Source organism: Ischnura elegans, chromosome 5, assembly GCF_921293095.1.
Source record: "Ischnura elegans chromosome 5, ioIscEleg1.1, whole genome shotgun sequence".
NCBI classification, from domain to species: Eukaryota; Metazoa; Arthropoda; class Insecta; order Odonata; family Coenagrionidae; genus Ischnura; species Ischnura elegans.
The window spans coordinates 84,244,291-84,260,829 of NC_060250.1; the positions used below are offsets into that span (position 1 = coordinate 84,244,291).

A 16,539-nucleotide genomic window follows, 5' to 3' on the forward strand; every position below is an offset into this window, starting at 1 on the left:
TGCAAGTATGTATTAAGTTTCATATTTACATCATAAATCTGTGTTGGTGATTGCTGTTGGAATTTGGCCCTAATGTTGTCTTGACTAGAGTGAATATAGGGATTTTTGTGTTCCTATTTTTTAGCACCAAGCCAATGTTGAGGACCCTTTATTTACTTTTTTAAATTTTAATATCTGTTGAAGATTTTTTTGCTTCTTGTAGCTCTGTATACTTTGATTAACTCATCAATATTTCATAGTGGCTATTGTACAATTTGTCTTGTCCTTTATCATCTAGGTTTCTCTGTTGAACATAATGATGGACTTGAAGAAATGTTGCAACCACCCATATCTTTTCCCTGCTGCTGCACAGGAAGCCCCAACTTCTATAAATGGCACATATGAAGTTGGTGCATTGATTAAGGCCTCTGGAAAGTTGGTACTACTTTCCAAGATGCTCCACACCTTGAAAGATCAGGGGCACAGGCAAGTTTCCATTGATCTTAAATCTAAGATGATTGTTTTTAAAGGTTATGAATGAAAGCATACTAAGGGTGTCATCTCCATCTCCCAAGATTTTATTTGGCAAGCAGTCTTTGCAAACTTAGTCATTTCTGTATGGTTGTGGCATATTGTGGGAACATATTTTTCAAAAATTTTTGAAGTCTGCACAAGGAGGTGCCTGTGAGATTTTAACTTCACGTCTTGCAATTGGCCTATGGTAAATACATGCTCTGGTCCCTTTGATCAGTGTATTTGAGGTGTCAGATATTCGTATTATCGATTATTACCTATGAAAATTATTTGTACAATGGAATTACTGGAAAAGGAAGCAATAATTAACCCAGGTCCTCTTTGTTGAAGTAATTGTTGTTTCTCTTTTTGTTTATTGCATAGTGAAAGAATTATCAGTGTTGCAATCCTCTTATGATACTGAAAAAAGCCTTTCAAATTTCTCTCCCTTCAATTTATAATTAGAATTTTAAATGAATTTTTTCCTCTCTGCTTTTGGTAAAAAAATATTCGGATGTGATTATTTTTTGTTTTTTCCCAATTTTTCTTTTCAGAGTCCTGATTTTCTCACAAATGACTAAAATGTTGGACATTCTGGAGGATTTCTTGGAGGGTGAGGGGTACAAGTATGAGAGAATTGATGGTAGTATCACAGGATCTCAACGTCAGGAGGCCATCGACAGGTTTAATGCTCCAGGTGCTCAGCAGTTTGTGTTCCTCCTGTCCACTAGGGCTGGTGGTCTTGGTATTAACTTGGCTACAGCTGATACTGTAATCATATACGATTCTGATTGGAATCCTCATAATGACATCCAAGCCTTCTCAAGAGCCCATCGTATTGGTCAGTCAAACAAGGTGAGTTGTGGAATGGTATTTTTAAAGGACTACATCATCTAAACCATTAATTTAATTCACTGTTATTTAGGGATTTGAATTTATAGTAACTTGAAATAAATGTATTCCTGTTCATATATTTTGAGTTTTATATACCAAGCATGGGGTTTATCTTTTTGTATTGATATTAGGAAAGTTTGATGAGGTGTTCCACGCGAGAGAAAGTACGAGAAACTCTCCGTTTTGATTTCAGCTCTTTTGATGGCTAATGCAAAAATTGGCCAATTGTTAACTTTTCTTCATGTATCTCAAAAAATGACTTGTTTTCCATTTAAGTCATATGTTTTACTCAGTGCATCCCTGCCTTTTTTCAGTATTTTCTGTTGCAGCAAAACTATGGGAACAAATGAATGAATAAAATTAGATTTAGAATCAATGGCAACCCTACAGAGAGCTATAATTCAATTTTTGGAAAACATACAGAATGGAAGAGTGCTTGTGTGGTGTCGTTAATGTTTTGTATTTTCACTTCTTTATTGATTTTTTAAATTTTAGGTGATGATATACCGATTTGTCACGCGTAATTCAGTGGAAGAGCGTGTAACACAAGTGGCAAAGAGGAAAATGATGTTGACTCACTTAGTTGTTAGGCCTGGTATGGGTGGTCGTGGAACCAACTTCACCAAGCAGGAGCTGGATGACATTCTGAGGTTTGGTACAGAGGAGCTTTTCAAAGAGGAGGAGGTGAGAAAGTGCCTTGTTTCTTTGTGAAATGAGCTATTTTTCCTAATTTTTTCACCACATCACTATATAGTGTTGAGAAATACCTTATGTAATGATGCATCCAAAGCAGTTTTTTCATCTAGTTTAATAGGGTGGTTTCCTATTACTTTTTATTGCGTAAATTGAAAGATTATTACCCCTGGAGTACATATTTTATGCTTTTAGATTTTTAAATGACGTTGTCTATTTTTCGCGAATAAATGAAAAGTGAAAATTTTCAAGCGTGCGAAAACGCGACGGCTAAGTATGAATGCAGGGAAAAGCCCGTGTGACATCTGGCTGTTGTTGAGTGAGGCCACCTGGGTGTGAGGCTATGAACTATGATGCAGGCTACTTGCTTGCCGCTATGATGCAGGCTCCTTGCTGCCGAGCATCGCGGTTCCCTAGAGTTCCCTGCTAGCAGGTAGCACTTGGCTTAAATAAGGATTATTAATACCCTATCAAACGAAGGAAACTTTCCGTCCATAGGCAATTTTAATGGGTGATTATTAAGAAATCTTTCCTTGAGCTCTGTGCCTCCTGCGTGCATTGCTAATCTCAGGTGATGTAAAACTCCTATGTACTCCTTTAGAATCTAAGTCCCTGTGACGTCTTGTGGAGTGGCATAGCATGGATGCCAATCTGGCCTTTTTCAAATGAGGTTAAAATTGACCATTAACATTTGTCTAAACTGGGACTTCTAAAATCAAATACAGAATTAGTATATTATGAATACCCTAATGGTAGGTAACAAGTCGCAATCAATGCCTTTCGTTTTCTTTGATTAAGAAAATAACCCTATTCAATTTTTTAATATAACTGAAGCCTTTGCTTTCCAAGCAGCCAGATGCCTAGCTAGTACTATTTGTCAGTGATTAAATAAAAACAATGGGAGGGAAAATGTTATTGTTCATTGCAAATCTGGCCATTGCCTAGTTACTTTGAAATACTAGTTATGCATCATAATTTGTGTTTGAGGTGACAGAAGATGGAAATGCATGTTTATTGTAAATTATTTTGTGTGTACTTAAAGTATGCCTTTTGCATTGTGAATGGAAGACTTTTCAAGTCAAAAAGTCCCAAGATTTTAGCTTGCTATCTTCAAAAAAATTTTTTTTTAATATTCTGATGTTTTTTGATTTTTCAAAAGAAACTGCTCAATTATTATTGTTTTCTGTATTTAAATATGCTTCATGCACACTGTATGAACATGCTTTTACTTTTTTTTGTTTTATAGGGTAAAGAAGATGAAGCCATTCATTATGACGAAAAGGCAATTGACGACTTGCTTGACAGGACCAAGCTGGGTATTGAGCAGAAGGAGAACTGGGCAAACGAGTACTTATCATCCTTCAAAGTGGCCAGTTACGTGACCAAGGAAGGAGAAGATGTGAGTTGATTAGTATAAGTTGCTGATTTTGGTGGACCATTCTTATTTTTAGAGCTCTGATTATTGATGGACATGCTTGTTATATGATCAAGGAAATGGAGTTGAGAATGAAGTATGAATGGCGATTATGTTTCAATGGTTTTCTTGGCTCTTCATGTATATTTATCCTATATTGAAATTATGTAGAATTTCATTAAATGTGGAGTGTTGTTAGACCACACACTACCTTCAAATGAGCGGGAATGCTTTCACATCAAAACCAGTTGGGAAAGTCATGGATGGAAAAGAATGGATATTAAGTTTCTTTCATGGTAATCTTTTTTTTTTAATTGCATCTTTGTGAGTGGCCCGTTCTTATCATTTAATGGATGGCCTCACGCATTAATGCTGCGATAAATTTAGTAAGAAGTAAACTCCGGTTCTATTTTCACCCAAGCATATGCTTACTGGCTGATGCAATTCCATGAATCATGCTACAATTATTTTAAGGTCCCATGGTACTTGTGTCAAAAACTTATGAAAATGGTTATTAGGAGGTGCTTATCTGATTATTTTTCAATTTTCTATTCAATTATTTAAGATTCAAATTTACTGAAGTTATACACCAATAAATCCATAATTTTGAATTTTAAATTTTAGTGCTTGAATTCACCAATTATTTCCATCCACTTGCTTTAATTTTAAATAGAATTTTCTTAGCTCTGTCCTAAAAGCATGTTTTGTTTGTGCTTGCTAGAACAGGAATTGAAGCGCTGACATTTGATTATTATTATTATACCCCCTGATTAGTGTTAGTGGCAATTACTTGTGGCGGATTGCCAATTTACAGTTCATTTAACGGTGGCAAATTTTGTTGTTAATTATTGACTGAGTCTCAATCCTATCAGGAGGAAGATGTTGGCACAGAAATTATCAAGCAGGAAGCAGAAAATACTGATCCTGCCTACTGGGTGAAGTTGTTGCGTCATCATTATGAGCAACAGCAGGAAGATCTTGCTCGCACCCTTGGAAAAGGAAAGCGAGTGAGGAAGCAGGTTAACTACAATGACGCTGTTGATGGTCGGGATGATGCATCGTGGCAGGATAATCTGTCAGACTACAACTCTGACTTCTCTGCTCCATCTGGTTAGTTTAATAGTGTCAGGTTTCTTGGCATTATGTAGGTATTATTGGAGGTGATAACACGGGGCAGTTTCTTTATTCTGATGATGATACACTTTTAATATCCTTATTGTTGGTTAGTTTCTTTTTGGTTGCTTTCTAGAGAGTATTTTCAGATTTTTGGGGTTCAATTTTATTCAAGCTCTTGTTCAAATGTTGAAAGTTGAAGTAGATTTGGTAAATTCTAATGAACCAATTGCCACTTAAGTTACTATTAATTTTATTGGCATTGACCTAGTACCTTATAAGATCTAATGCATGCATGGAGGATATCCTTCCTTGCTTTAAGAGATTTATGTATTGTGGGTTCTTGTTTGTTTTAAAAGGTACCAAATTTGTAAGAGAAATGTTCTTGACTTTAGGTCGACTTTGATGTTGGTCATTATTTAAAGATTTATCACTACTTCCAATTTGTTCATTAATCTGGTATTAATGTGTTTGACACAGATGATGATAAGGAAGATGACGACTTTGATGAAAAGACTGATGGGGGCGAGGGTAGTCGCCGTAGCAAGAGGAGAGGCATGGAAAGGAGGGATGAGAAGGATCGACCTCTACCACCTCTTCTTGCCAGGGTTGGAGGAAACATTGAAGTAAGCCAATTCTTATTGCAATAACTTCTTAAGAATAGTAATGACAACCTTTCATTGAGCATGGACTCCATGTATTTGTCTAACTGATCTGGAACTGGATATGGCTTGTGAATTTATAATTAATTTTGCAGGGTAGTATGATATCATTAGTTAGTAGGACTTGAAAATATTTAGATTGCATACAGATTTTATTAAAGCAATTCCTGTGAGTGTCACATCATCTACAATGTTGTTAGTCGAATGGGTCTTTACTCATATTATGTATAAACACAAATTACCTCCCAATTCCAGTACGAAATTCAGTGTTTCAGTGACAAAACAGAGATATCTTATTGATGGAAAGCTATTCTTGGTTTAAGGTTCCACCAATTGTGAATTATTTCTAATGATTAATTTGGTTATTTTGTTCTCACTGGACTGGAAAATGTTTCTTTCTCTGAAAATATGTCTAAATTTAGGAAATACCAAATTAAGATCCTGTTATTCAACCAGGGGTTTCCAGTCAAATAAACCAAACGTAGTGCCTACTCAAAGAAAGTAATTAATTTTGAGCTCATTTTCTCTAATTAGGAGTTAGTAGCTCTAAATATACAATATGAAAATCTGTAAACTTAGTTACTTGTATATTTCATTGAATGGCAAGCTTCTGTTTGATTTCTGCCCTTAACCCTTTTTTGAATTTGACACCATGCATTTTTAAGTCAATGGTTGATTCAAATTAGTTCTGTGAAGAAGTAGTAATTTGTTGCCCTACTCATTTTGACTCCATTATGGAATGAAAGTACGAAAGCAGTTGAAATCCAACGGGTTACCTTAAGTAATCTTATCTTAAACACAATCTTTCATTAATGACACATACACATAAATCATTGGTTAGACTTTCATTTCAATGAGCAAATGCTGATTACCTTATTCATGCACAAATATAAACTTAATTCATTCAAGAAATGATTGGGGCCAATTAGCGGCATTACGTAAATATATTTATAAACAATCAGAAATATTCCTGTATAATTACACAAGGACGGGGAAATTCTTTAAATTTTAATTGAAATTTCTCAGTTGCTCTTTGTACTTCTTGTGATCAGGTAATAATTATAGGAATGGATGTCCTTGTTAGATTCTGGATCTTTCTTCATGAAGCTTAGTTGGAATGTACCTTCACGTCTCTGTTTCCCTTCTGTGCCTTTCATATTCACTCATACACCTCCAGCCTTCTTTTTTCGCACCTAACTTTGGTTACTATTCTTCTTTCCCATCTCTCATTCCTCTTTTTTGTCTCCTGTTCTCTTTCTCGTTGTACTTTTCTCTTACTTGTTACTCGTTTCTTATTTTTTTCTCCTGTTCTGCTGGGTACGTCCACTCTTTCTCCATCAAACTTCCTCTGTCACTTCCATGTTTTGCTTTTCCTATCCTTGTCTTTGGTTTAGCTAGGTGTTATGTCAACTTTCTGATGCTTCTTCTGGTGTTCATACTGCCTATTGTTACTTGGGTGTAACTAAATGTAGGAGTACAAAGTGATATTTACTTGCTTTGATGATGAGATTAGCCAAGTATCATTTTAATTCACTTATTAAAAAATCTCTGGGTATGTCAAATGATGCAAAATCTTACTCATATGACAGGCGAGTGAGCAATCATTGTGATAGACAGTGGGAAGTTTCTGCTTGTCTGTATTTTTTGCACTCGCTATATTAATTCCTTCAGTGATCGCTGTGCTATGCACAGTGATCCTGGGAATGAAGAGGTTTTAGAATGGAATGTTCCTTTGATTGTAGGCTTCCATTAAAGGCCCTCTCCAACAAACCATCTCCCTATTTGGAGCATCATTAATTCCATGATTAACATTGATGATCCTGATGACAAATACCCAGAAAATGTTACAAATGTCATAATTTTATCTTAGCAATTCCTAAAACGTTTTTCCTGTCATTCTGCAGGTCCTTGGATTCAATGCTAGGCAGAGGAAAGCTTTCCTTAATGCTATCATGCGTTATGGGATGCCTCCCCAGGATGCTTTTAATTCTCAGTGGTGAGTTCACTAGTTTTAGCCTCATGAGTTCTGAGTGGAGATACTTAGTGTCACTTGTAGTAGAGACACTTATCTGTTAGCTGGCAAAATTTTGGTTTTAAGGTATTTATAAAAAAAGCCTAAAATTGTGACTTCCTCTGTTTTAGGTTGGTTCGTGATCTCCGTGGAAAATCAGAGAAAAATTTCAAGTCATATGTCTCTTTGTTCATGCGACATCTATGTGAGCCTGGTGCTGATAATGCAGAAACTTTTGCTGATGGGGTTCCTCGTGAAGGCCTCAGCAGGCAACATGTCCTTACCAGGATTGGAGTCATGTCTTTGATTCGTAAGAAGGTTGGTAGCATTATTTGATGAGCTGAAAGTAGGGCTGGGATATTAAAAGTTCTGTTATAAAATTGTGCCTCCAATTTTTTAAGTGCTAGTGGTATGTGCTGCAAGTACAGATTATCAATATAAACTTTTGTTTTGTTTGAGGCATTTCAATAGACTGCCTAAAGTTTAGCCATGAAAGAGGATAACTCAATAATTTGTCTATGTATTATTCTTAAGTTACACACACATGTATTCAGTCTTTCTGTTTTTACAAGTACCTCATAAATGGTAACAATGGTAATGCTTTTACCCCATGAGTATATTATGCTCTGCAAGATGTATGAATGTTTGATTGTGGCTGACAACAAACTGTGGAGCAAACAATTCTATCTATATTGTGCTATCTTTAACGGGCCACTGAAACACACAAAAATTGCCTTTTTGAAAGTAATTATAGAGAAACATACATTATGTATACCTTTAACTCTTGCTAAAAAATTTTCTTCCAATTTTTAATTTTATCATTGTTTTGAAACACAGTTTAAGCATAGTGGAAGTCCAATAAACTTAAACCCTTAAAATTTATATTAGTCGCAAAGTTGCCAAAATCAGTGCAATTGTTTGTTGTTTTTATGAACACAGATTAGATGCATGAGGTTGATATCAATGGAACAAGTGAAGATTGAAAAGGTGGTCATTTTCTTCTTTGCAAAGTTGCCAAAGCTGAAGTTGGTTCTTGCAATTGTAAATTATACTGTGAGAAATTGCAGTACCATTAACATTAAATACATGTGATTTAAAATTATATTTGTAAAAACAAAAGGAATTTTTATTGACATGCTTTTATTTACAGCATTTTCATTTTAAGTAATTTACATAAATCCCTTTCAATATGTTATTCTGACAGTTATTTTGAATAATTTTGATATCTTCATCAGCGAATTAATGTAACCTGGATATTCTACACCCTTTTATTATGAAATGAGATAGGTGTTTTAATAATCTAATTATATTTCTAGGTACAGGAATTTGAGCACATCAATGGCTACTACAGTATGCCCGAACTCATTCGTAAGCCAGTGGAGCCTGTTGTAAGGCCGCCAATGGAAGGAGATAAGGCTACAAATGGTGGTGAGATCCGAAGTGCTGCAACAAGCACAAGTGCAACGCCTGTTCCCAGTGCAGCACCTAGCCCCACACCTGCGGCTTCTGGCAAAGAGGAGGATGGAGCTGGACCAACTAATCTCTCAATGCCAAAGGATAAAGATGAGGTAATTTTGCATGAAAGAAGCATAAGTTGGCTTCACTTTTTTGTTGGTTATGGTTCTGGTTGGGTCACGGGCATCAGTTTGTGATACCAGTTTTCGGTTCCAGTTCTTAATCAAGTGTTTCAAGAGCTATTAATGATTCTAGTGTTCACGTTTTGAGAACCACCTCAAATAATGCTGAAAGATATCTCTATATATTTTATTGGTTTCCTGACATCACTCTCTTTCAAGTAAATTATGCTCTATAAAGGTGTTCAAACTTTTTATGCAATAGTGAATCTACTTAATGCTTCCTCTGTGTAAAACATTTATGACTCATCAAATTCTAATCATATAAATCTAATCACTTTGCAACCAAACATAATAAACAGTTTGGAATGTAATCTGATTAGAATAAATCCTATCATTCTCAAACAAAAACCTCTGGGAAAACTGGTGAGCCAAGAGCCAAGCTAATCCATCCGTAATTTTTTGGCGATTCTCTCATGATTGGGACTGCTCTCTCATTTCATCAGGGTTCCGAGGAGGGTGTGAAGCCAGAGGCAAAGGAGGCCAAGGAGGAAGGAGGCAAGGAGGCGGTCGAGGGCGAAGCCAAGACTGAGGAGAAGGAGAAGTCCCAAGATGAGGGTGCAGCCAAGGAGACGAAGGGTGAAGGGGCCAAGGAAGAGGCTGAGAAGGCAAAGCCAAGCGAGAAGGAAGAGGGGGAGGCGGCCTCTGCTACAGATGCAACTGTCACGGTGAAGGAGGAAGTGACTGAGACACCCAAACCCCAAGAGGATGCGGGAGAAGATGCCAAGACTAAGGAAGGAGGCGAATCGGCCGCCGCAGCTGCGGAAGAGGCACCAAAGGAGGTGAAGAAGGAGCCAGAGGCCACATCTGAAACTCCAATGGATACTTCCAGTGCAGCGTCAACAGCTCCCTCTGCAGTGCCTGCAAAGACAGAGAAGGCAGATGTAGAGGAGGTCGCAAAGGAGAAGGAGGTGGTTGCCGCTCAAGAGGTGAAGGAAGAGGGTGAGGGTGCTGAAGCGGTGAAGAAGGAGGAGACTGCCGAGGCGAAGGGAGAGCCGTCAGCAGCTGCCACCACCAAGGAGGAAGGAAAGGAAAGTGATGAGAGCAAGACTGGAGAAGGCAACGAGGCCAAGGAGGGTGCCTCCGAGGAGAAGAAAGAGGGGGTGAGTTGGCAAATTTTTATTTAAGGGTACATTCTGTGGTAAGAGAAATTCCTAATCATGATAGTCCTTTAGTTTCTCTCCGGTGACATAACATGTGGAATGATGCTGTGGAAATGTTCCAGTTTCGAAAGACAGATCTGAAGAAGGAAACTGGAAATTTTCTAAAATATATCATTCCTGACAAAATAACTTAAGAGATTCTGTATCGTCTCTGGCTCAACTTTGTGGAAATTTATTTTAACTTAAAGGAAATGGAAAACTGTACTGTGTTCCACCAATTTATTTTAAGGTAGTTACTAGTAATTGAGGATGATGCCACTGCGTCAAAACTAGTCTTACCTTAAATAAATGGGTGGAATACAACAAAGTTTTTCATTTCTTTGACATAAACTTGAGAAACCCAAAAGACAAGCTGATTCCAAGCTGGTTTGTAGAAGCCTATTATCTAACAGTAATTCAGTTCAAGGAGGTTTTCAAATTAATGAAGCAATACTGATGAATAATTCCAGTGACCAATATCCTTCAAGGCATACCTTTATATCTACTCATGTAATTTTATTCTTCCTGCTTGAAGGCTAAGGAAGGTGGAGATGATACTTCATCCACTAAGGACGAGAAGAAGGAGGATGGAAAAGAAGAGGGTCCCAAGCCCATGTTATCGTCTCCTGCCATTTTGGCCATGACCGGTGAAGATGCTGCTAGCATTGAGAAACTGAAGCGGAAGTTCATGTTCAACATTGCTGATGGTGGATTCACTGAGTTGCACACCCTCTGGCAGAATGAAGAGAAGGCTGCAGTTCCTGGTCGGGAGTATGAAATTTGGCACAGGAGGTTGGTTAAGTTCCTACTATTAATATGGTGAAACCAAGCTGTATTTTGGATGCACTTATTATCTACTTTTCAGGAAAATTAAGGTTGCACTGATTTTTCACATTATTACTTTTGTAAATTGAATTACATTTTTGCACTCCACGGGTCATAAACCTAATCTGTAATATCCTATTCATTGATCTGACATTGGTGCAATAAACAGATATGTGGTCTGGTCTCTTGTGAGTTGAAACCGAAATAAATGGTAATTGCAGACTCTCTAGTTAATCAACATACTAAAGCAGCGGCTTTTAATCATATCACATCAACTGAATTGTCATATTCTTTTCCATAATTGAATATCTCTTATCATTTCTATGAAGCAAGGCTGTTAGTTATATTGGTGTCCTAATTGTTTGTTATGATGTATTAGAAATTTTCCAATATGCAATCATACTACGTGTTCACCATAAGTAATATTCAATATTTCTCTTTGTACTTTCCTTGAGTTAAAAAAATGAACTTATGGAGGTGAAAAACTTCATCAAAATTCCTTCACTCTATGTGCAAATACTAAGGGTAATATTCAGTTACACTTAGTTTCAGCATTTTGTTTGCATTTGGATTAATCTGATGAATTATAATCTCCTTATTTGCAGTTAAGTTATCCATTACCTTGCAAGTTTTTGCACTTAAGATCCCTTAGATCCATAAATGAGAATTTTGTGTAGTTATTATTTTGATTTAGCCAGCTGTGGGTACCTTTTCTAGTTTTTTCCTTTATTATCTCATGTAGGCATGATTACTGGTTGCTTGCTGGCATTGTTACCCATGGGTATGGACGTTGGCAAGACATTCAGAATGATATCAGGTTTGCCATCATCAATGAGCCTTTCAAGATGGACGTGGGTAAGGGAAATTTCCTGGAAATCAAAAACAAGTTTTTGGCCAGGAGGTTTAAGGTGAGAATCAACTGCAGTGTATATGGAAGTTCTTTATTTTAATAGTAAATGTTACTAATTATTTGTTGTCATCATAATTCCCTTAGAAATAACTTACATTTAAGTTCTTCATTCATTTTGCTACAAACTTTTTCCTGCTTGATAGTCATGACTAAGCTTATTTATCTCTAATTGACAGTAGGAATTTTTCGTTGGGCATAGGAAACACTCTTATTTTCCATAGATAAATTTGTATTCAACGTAGTTTATGTGCATATGCTGAATGTCTATTCATCAGTAAAATTATATCAAAAATTTATTCAGGTGGATAGGTCATTTGCCTCATTGTTTCCTATATGGCATTTTTCTATATGCTCTCTTATTAGAACCATATTTTGTGATCAATAATAATGCTATCCTCTTGGATGAAGTTTAAAGTGTAATTGCAATGATGGACAGGTAACACTTGTATTGTTTGTCCACAGCTCCTTGAGCAGGCCCTAGTGATAGAGGAACAACTTCGCCGTGCTGCATACTTAAACCTCACCCAAGATCCTAATCATCCAGCCATGTCTCTGAATGCTCGATTTGCTGAGGTTGAGTGTCTAGCTGAGTCTCATCAGCACCTGTCAAAGGAAAGTTTGGCCGGGAACAAGCCAGCTAATGCTGTACTCCACAAGGTAAGATAGTTTTTTTTTTTTTTTTGAAAAAATAAATTGGCGAAATCATTGAGAGATGCCAGCCTACTTCATATTCCTTAAATTTATTTTGATCTCTTGTTGATAAAACTGTGGATGTTGAAAGTGTTTTTATTTAAGTTACAATGTAATACAGCATGGAAATTTTTAAGCCTTGAAAATCTGGAGTCAGGCTAAAATGTTTTGACCCTTGCTGACTCCATGTTTTCCTTTTGAGGAGTGCTTAGAAGGAGAGAGTGCTTACTTTTGAGTGCTTCAAACTGGTCACAAGTTGTTGCCCGTGTTCAAATCTGAGAAGCTGGTGTAGCTCATTGGGCTGTATCTCTTGCCTTCTTTTAGGTTCTCAACCAACTGGAAGAACTGCTCTCTGACATGAAGTCTGATGTGAGTCGCCTCCCGGCTACCCTTGCCCGCATTCCACCAGTTGCGCAGCGTCTCCAGATGTCTGAGAGGTCTATTCTGTCACGACTGGCGACTACTGGTGGGTCTGGGAATGGTACGAGCCCAGGTGCGGCCATTGGGCCACCTGGGGCCCCCTCTGCGAATGCCTCCGGTCAGGGAATACTTCCTGGCCAGTTTCCCGCTGGCTTCCAGACTGGTCAACTCCCTGGCTCTTTCCCTGGTGGCAATTTTGCCAACTTCAGGCCTCAGTACTCAGTGCCTGGGCAGCCACAGTCTGGATTCCCTGGTAAGCAAGTGCACTTTTGCATTTTTAATGTTTGCTTAGTTGTGTGACTGAAAAGTCATTTCTTTGCTGGGAATTAATGAACTTATTTCTTTTCTGTCAAGTTGAACTTAGTATATTTTGTGGTGGTGTTGGTATTCAGCTTCTGAGTATTTATTAGAAGATCCCTTTGTACCACTTTCAAATTTTTCATATAATTACCACATCAGTATGATTAATGGTTATATTTCCTAGGGTTTAGAAAAAGCTTTATAGCTTAAATGAAATTTGAAATTAATTATATAGTATTTATGGTAAATTATATGAGTATGTGTTATATTTGGGAATGCATTTGTATCTGATCAGTGTGTGGGAATGAATCCAGTAATCACTCATTTTTGAGCTAAGTTTCAGTCCATTAACAATGATTCAGGGGTAGATTTACTGCAGTCAGTGTAGTGCTGCAAGTGAATAGGTTAGTCATCGATTTGGAGTGTTTAGAGAAACCAGATAGTATCTTATTATGAAGCTACCTCTCAATATTTATTAAATAATGTCCTAGATTTTGCATTTTACATATGTGTAATCAATTCCAAATACTAATTGTCAGTTTGAACAGAAATGGACTAATTGAAGAATTGTCATTTTAATTTAATAAAATTATCTGATGCCATATAATGCAGACTTCATCAGTGAATCTTTGTTAGCATTGCATGGTAATTACAGTGGAACCTCAATCTATCGTTTTTCAGGGGGATGGATGAAAAAATCGACGAATTCGGGGAACCGATCAATGCGGGAACGATAGATCGGAGTTCCACTGTATTTTCAAAAGTAATTGATAGCAATGGTGAAGGATTAGTCTGTTGTGGCTTTTTTGATAGTAGTTGACAAGAGAATCTATTTGGTATGAATATGATTGTAATTTTGGGAAATATTCCTTTCCAGCTTGATATGGGTTTTATTTAAATATTTTTTAAGAGATGATTGAATTATAATCCATCAGTTAAACTGAACTTTGAACAAATGCATTTAATGGGATTCGATTGAGTCTTCAAATCCGAACTTTCAACCCTTATTTCTATGCTTTAAATACTATTTTACGGCACAAAAATCAATTGATTTTCTCTTATGGTGAAGTTGGAAATAGGGATTATTATTTTGAATATTGGGTTATTTGTGTATTAGTATGACTAATGTTAGGTGGTGTACTTGGAAAAAAAGTGACTTTATGTACATTCAATGAATGAGTGGTTAAGCTTAAGTTCGAAGTATTTTAGTGTGTAATATTCTTTAAGTGCAACCTCTTCATTTGTCATGTATGATTTCAGATTTATTCATTTAAATATGGGTGAAGCACAATGTAGTGCTTAAAATTCCTTAAAAAATTGAATGATTTCTGGGTTTTTGGCAGTAGTAATGTAAATGTTAGAGTGATTTAGCTATTAATTTGAAAATTGTAATTTTAAACATATTCTATTAAGTAATGCCCATAGTGAAGCTCTTGGTTTCTAATTATTAACTAATAAGAAATGGCTGATTTGCCATGTCTACTCATAAATCAGAAGTAGTAGGTTGTTTGGCTTCCATCGGGGTGTTGCATACTTGTTCACTGCGGTATGATTTTAAGTAGATAGATGCTCAGAGATTAAGTTAAATAGTTAGGGTTACTGATGGGCCTTATCAATGCATACAAGCTTTTATTCATGGATGATGAAATGTGGATCTCTCAGTCTTCAAATTCAGTCTCGATGATATTGATAATCTGAAAGTTTACCCACCCTGTTAAGGGCTTCAAATTATCCTCCGGTGTTTAGTCTGGTTGCTGACCATTGCATTCATTAATAGTGCCCTTTTGTAGATATTATATGATGTCAATTCATGCTGGAGACTGAAATTTGTCTTTAATTTGATGATAGTTTTTTTTTTTTTTTTTGAGATGGATCGAATAGCATGTTTCTCTGATTCGAATATCAAATACAAATACCTAATTTTTTTCCGAATACCTTACTCAAATATTGAATACTGCTTAACTCAACATGAATTTTTCCACCAATTTTAATTAGAAATGATCGTTAAAATAAAAAACACTTTGCAAGTCATTCCACTTCAATGCATCTCCTAAATCCTAACACAACTGTCACCCACGATTACGTCAAACTTGCGTGCATGGAGTGCAATTCCTTTTTTTTATCATGTGCATATTAAAGGTTGTATTATTAATAATGCTTTACTCGTTTATTGCAAGCCTTAAATTGCCTTAAGTGAAGAATTGACAATTACTTTGAAATTTGAATATGTAAAACGTAAATTTCATTATGCAACAGGCAGTCACAGGAGAAAAGGAATAGCCAATCTCGTCTGCATTTGGAAGTATAGAGACATTCTTCTCAGTGTTGTTCTAATGGAGTTATCTGCATGTTTTAATGCTAACTTTCAATGATAAGTTTTCGCAAAAATATTATTAAAGGTGAATCAACAAAATGTGCAAACCTCCATGTGGGTCCCAACCATTGTCAACAGATTTAAAGAGAATCACGGACGATTTGTGCTTTGTATTTGAAATTCGAATAATTGATTACTTTGTGTCATCAAATATCAAATTGTGTAAAAAGCTCATTCTTCGAGGTAATCAGTGATTTTACTATTTGAACGTCCCATCTGTAGTTTTTTTTTTTTTTCTATAGTTTGTTGGAAAGGCGCTGTTTGCTCACTAAGAGCTATTTTTATTTTGCATTTAGTTTATCATCAGGAATGTATATCCATTTTTTATTACATTTCTGTAACGCATGTGCTAATTCTGTAGGAACATTTCACTGTAGTGATCTCATGAAAACGAATTTGACAGTATTAATTCAACTGTCATTTGATGATAATCCTTCATTCTGTCATAACTATAGACAATTTGGTGGAAACGTTTATATAGGTTTATTTTCTGGTAAATTCTTTCAGCATGATCATTTTCTTGGGTACAATTTTGATATCAAATTGGATATTGGCGTACAATTTATAGCATATTGGCATTCCGCTGAGTATAATGTAATCCTTCATTTATTAGTCTTTCAATCTGAAGAATGGTGATGCGGTCTGTCACTCTTCCCAATCCCTTCTGAGCGGAAACCCTCCGTTTTAGTAAGTATCATTCCCTTGTCCTCATCTGTAGGCTGCCCCAATCCCAATGTCCCGCCATGCCTCATTTAGGGCAAGAGTGCATTCCGAGGAGTAGATGTAATGATGGAATATTATTTATAATAACAATAATTTAAAAAGCAATGTGTTCCGCTATCTGAAAAAGGTATTGTGTTAAGGCTTGGCTAAAATCAACAAGTGCCATGTCCAGGAACCCTTGATTGTGAAATATGAAAAGATGAACCTCTAGAAACGCGAGGGAAATGACTGCACAAATATTA

General features: G+C 36.4%; 1 protein-coding gene across 9 annotated transcripts in view; it reads left to right on the plus strand.

Annotated features, from left to right (window-relative positions):
• Positions 1 to 16,539, plus strand: part of LOC124159145 (chromodomain-helicase-DNA-binding protein Mi-2 homolog) — a 60,624-nt gene that overhangs the window by 31,774 nt on the left and 12,311 nt on the right. For 8 of the 9 annotated variants that reach the window (XM_046534730.1, XM_046534731.1, XM_046534733.1 and 5 more), the window contains exons 19-32: positions 278 to 465; positions 1,047 to 1,347; positions 1,882 to 2,070; positions 3,326 to 3,478; positions 4,366 to 4,603; positions 5,087 to 5,232; positions 7,173 to 7,264; positions 7,411 to 7,597; positions 8,596 to 8,847; positions 9,360 to 10,016; positions 10,591 to 10,847; positions 11,623 to 11,788; positions 12,253 to 12,447; positions 12,805 to 13,153. In XM_046534730.1, coding sequence (XP_046390686.1) covers positions 278 to 465; positions 1,047 to 1,347; positions 1,882 to 2,070; positions 3,326 to 3,478; positions 4,366 to 4,603; positions 5,087 to 5,232; positions 7,173 to 7,264; positions 7,411 to 7,597; positions 8,596 to 8,847; positions 9,360 to 10,016; positions 10,591 to 10,847; positions 11,623 to 11,788; positions 12,253 to 12,447; positions 12,805 to 13,153 — 3,370 coding nt within the window. Of the gene's footprint in view, positions 1 to 277; positions 466 to 1,046; positions 1,348 to 1,881; positions 2,071 to 3,325; positions 3,479 to 4,365; positions 4,604 to 5,086; positions 5,233 to 7,172; positions 7,265 to 7,410; positions 7,598 to 8,595; positions 8,848 to 9,359; positions 10,017 to 10,590; positions 10,848 to 11,622; positions 11,789 to 12,252; positions 12,448 to 12,804; positions 13,154 to 16,187; positions 16,262 to 16,539 lie in introns of all 9 variants that reach the window. The other variant, XR_006864908.1, reaches the window with a different exon arrangement.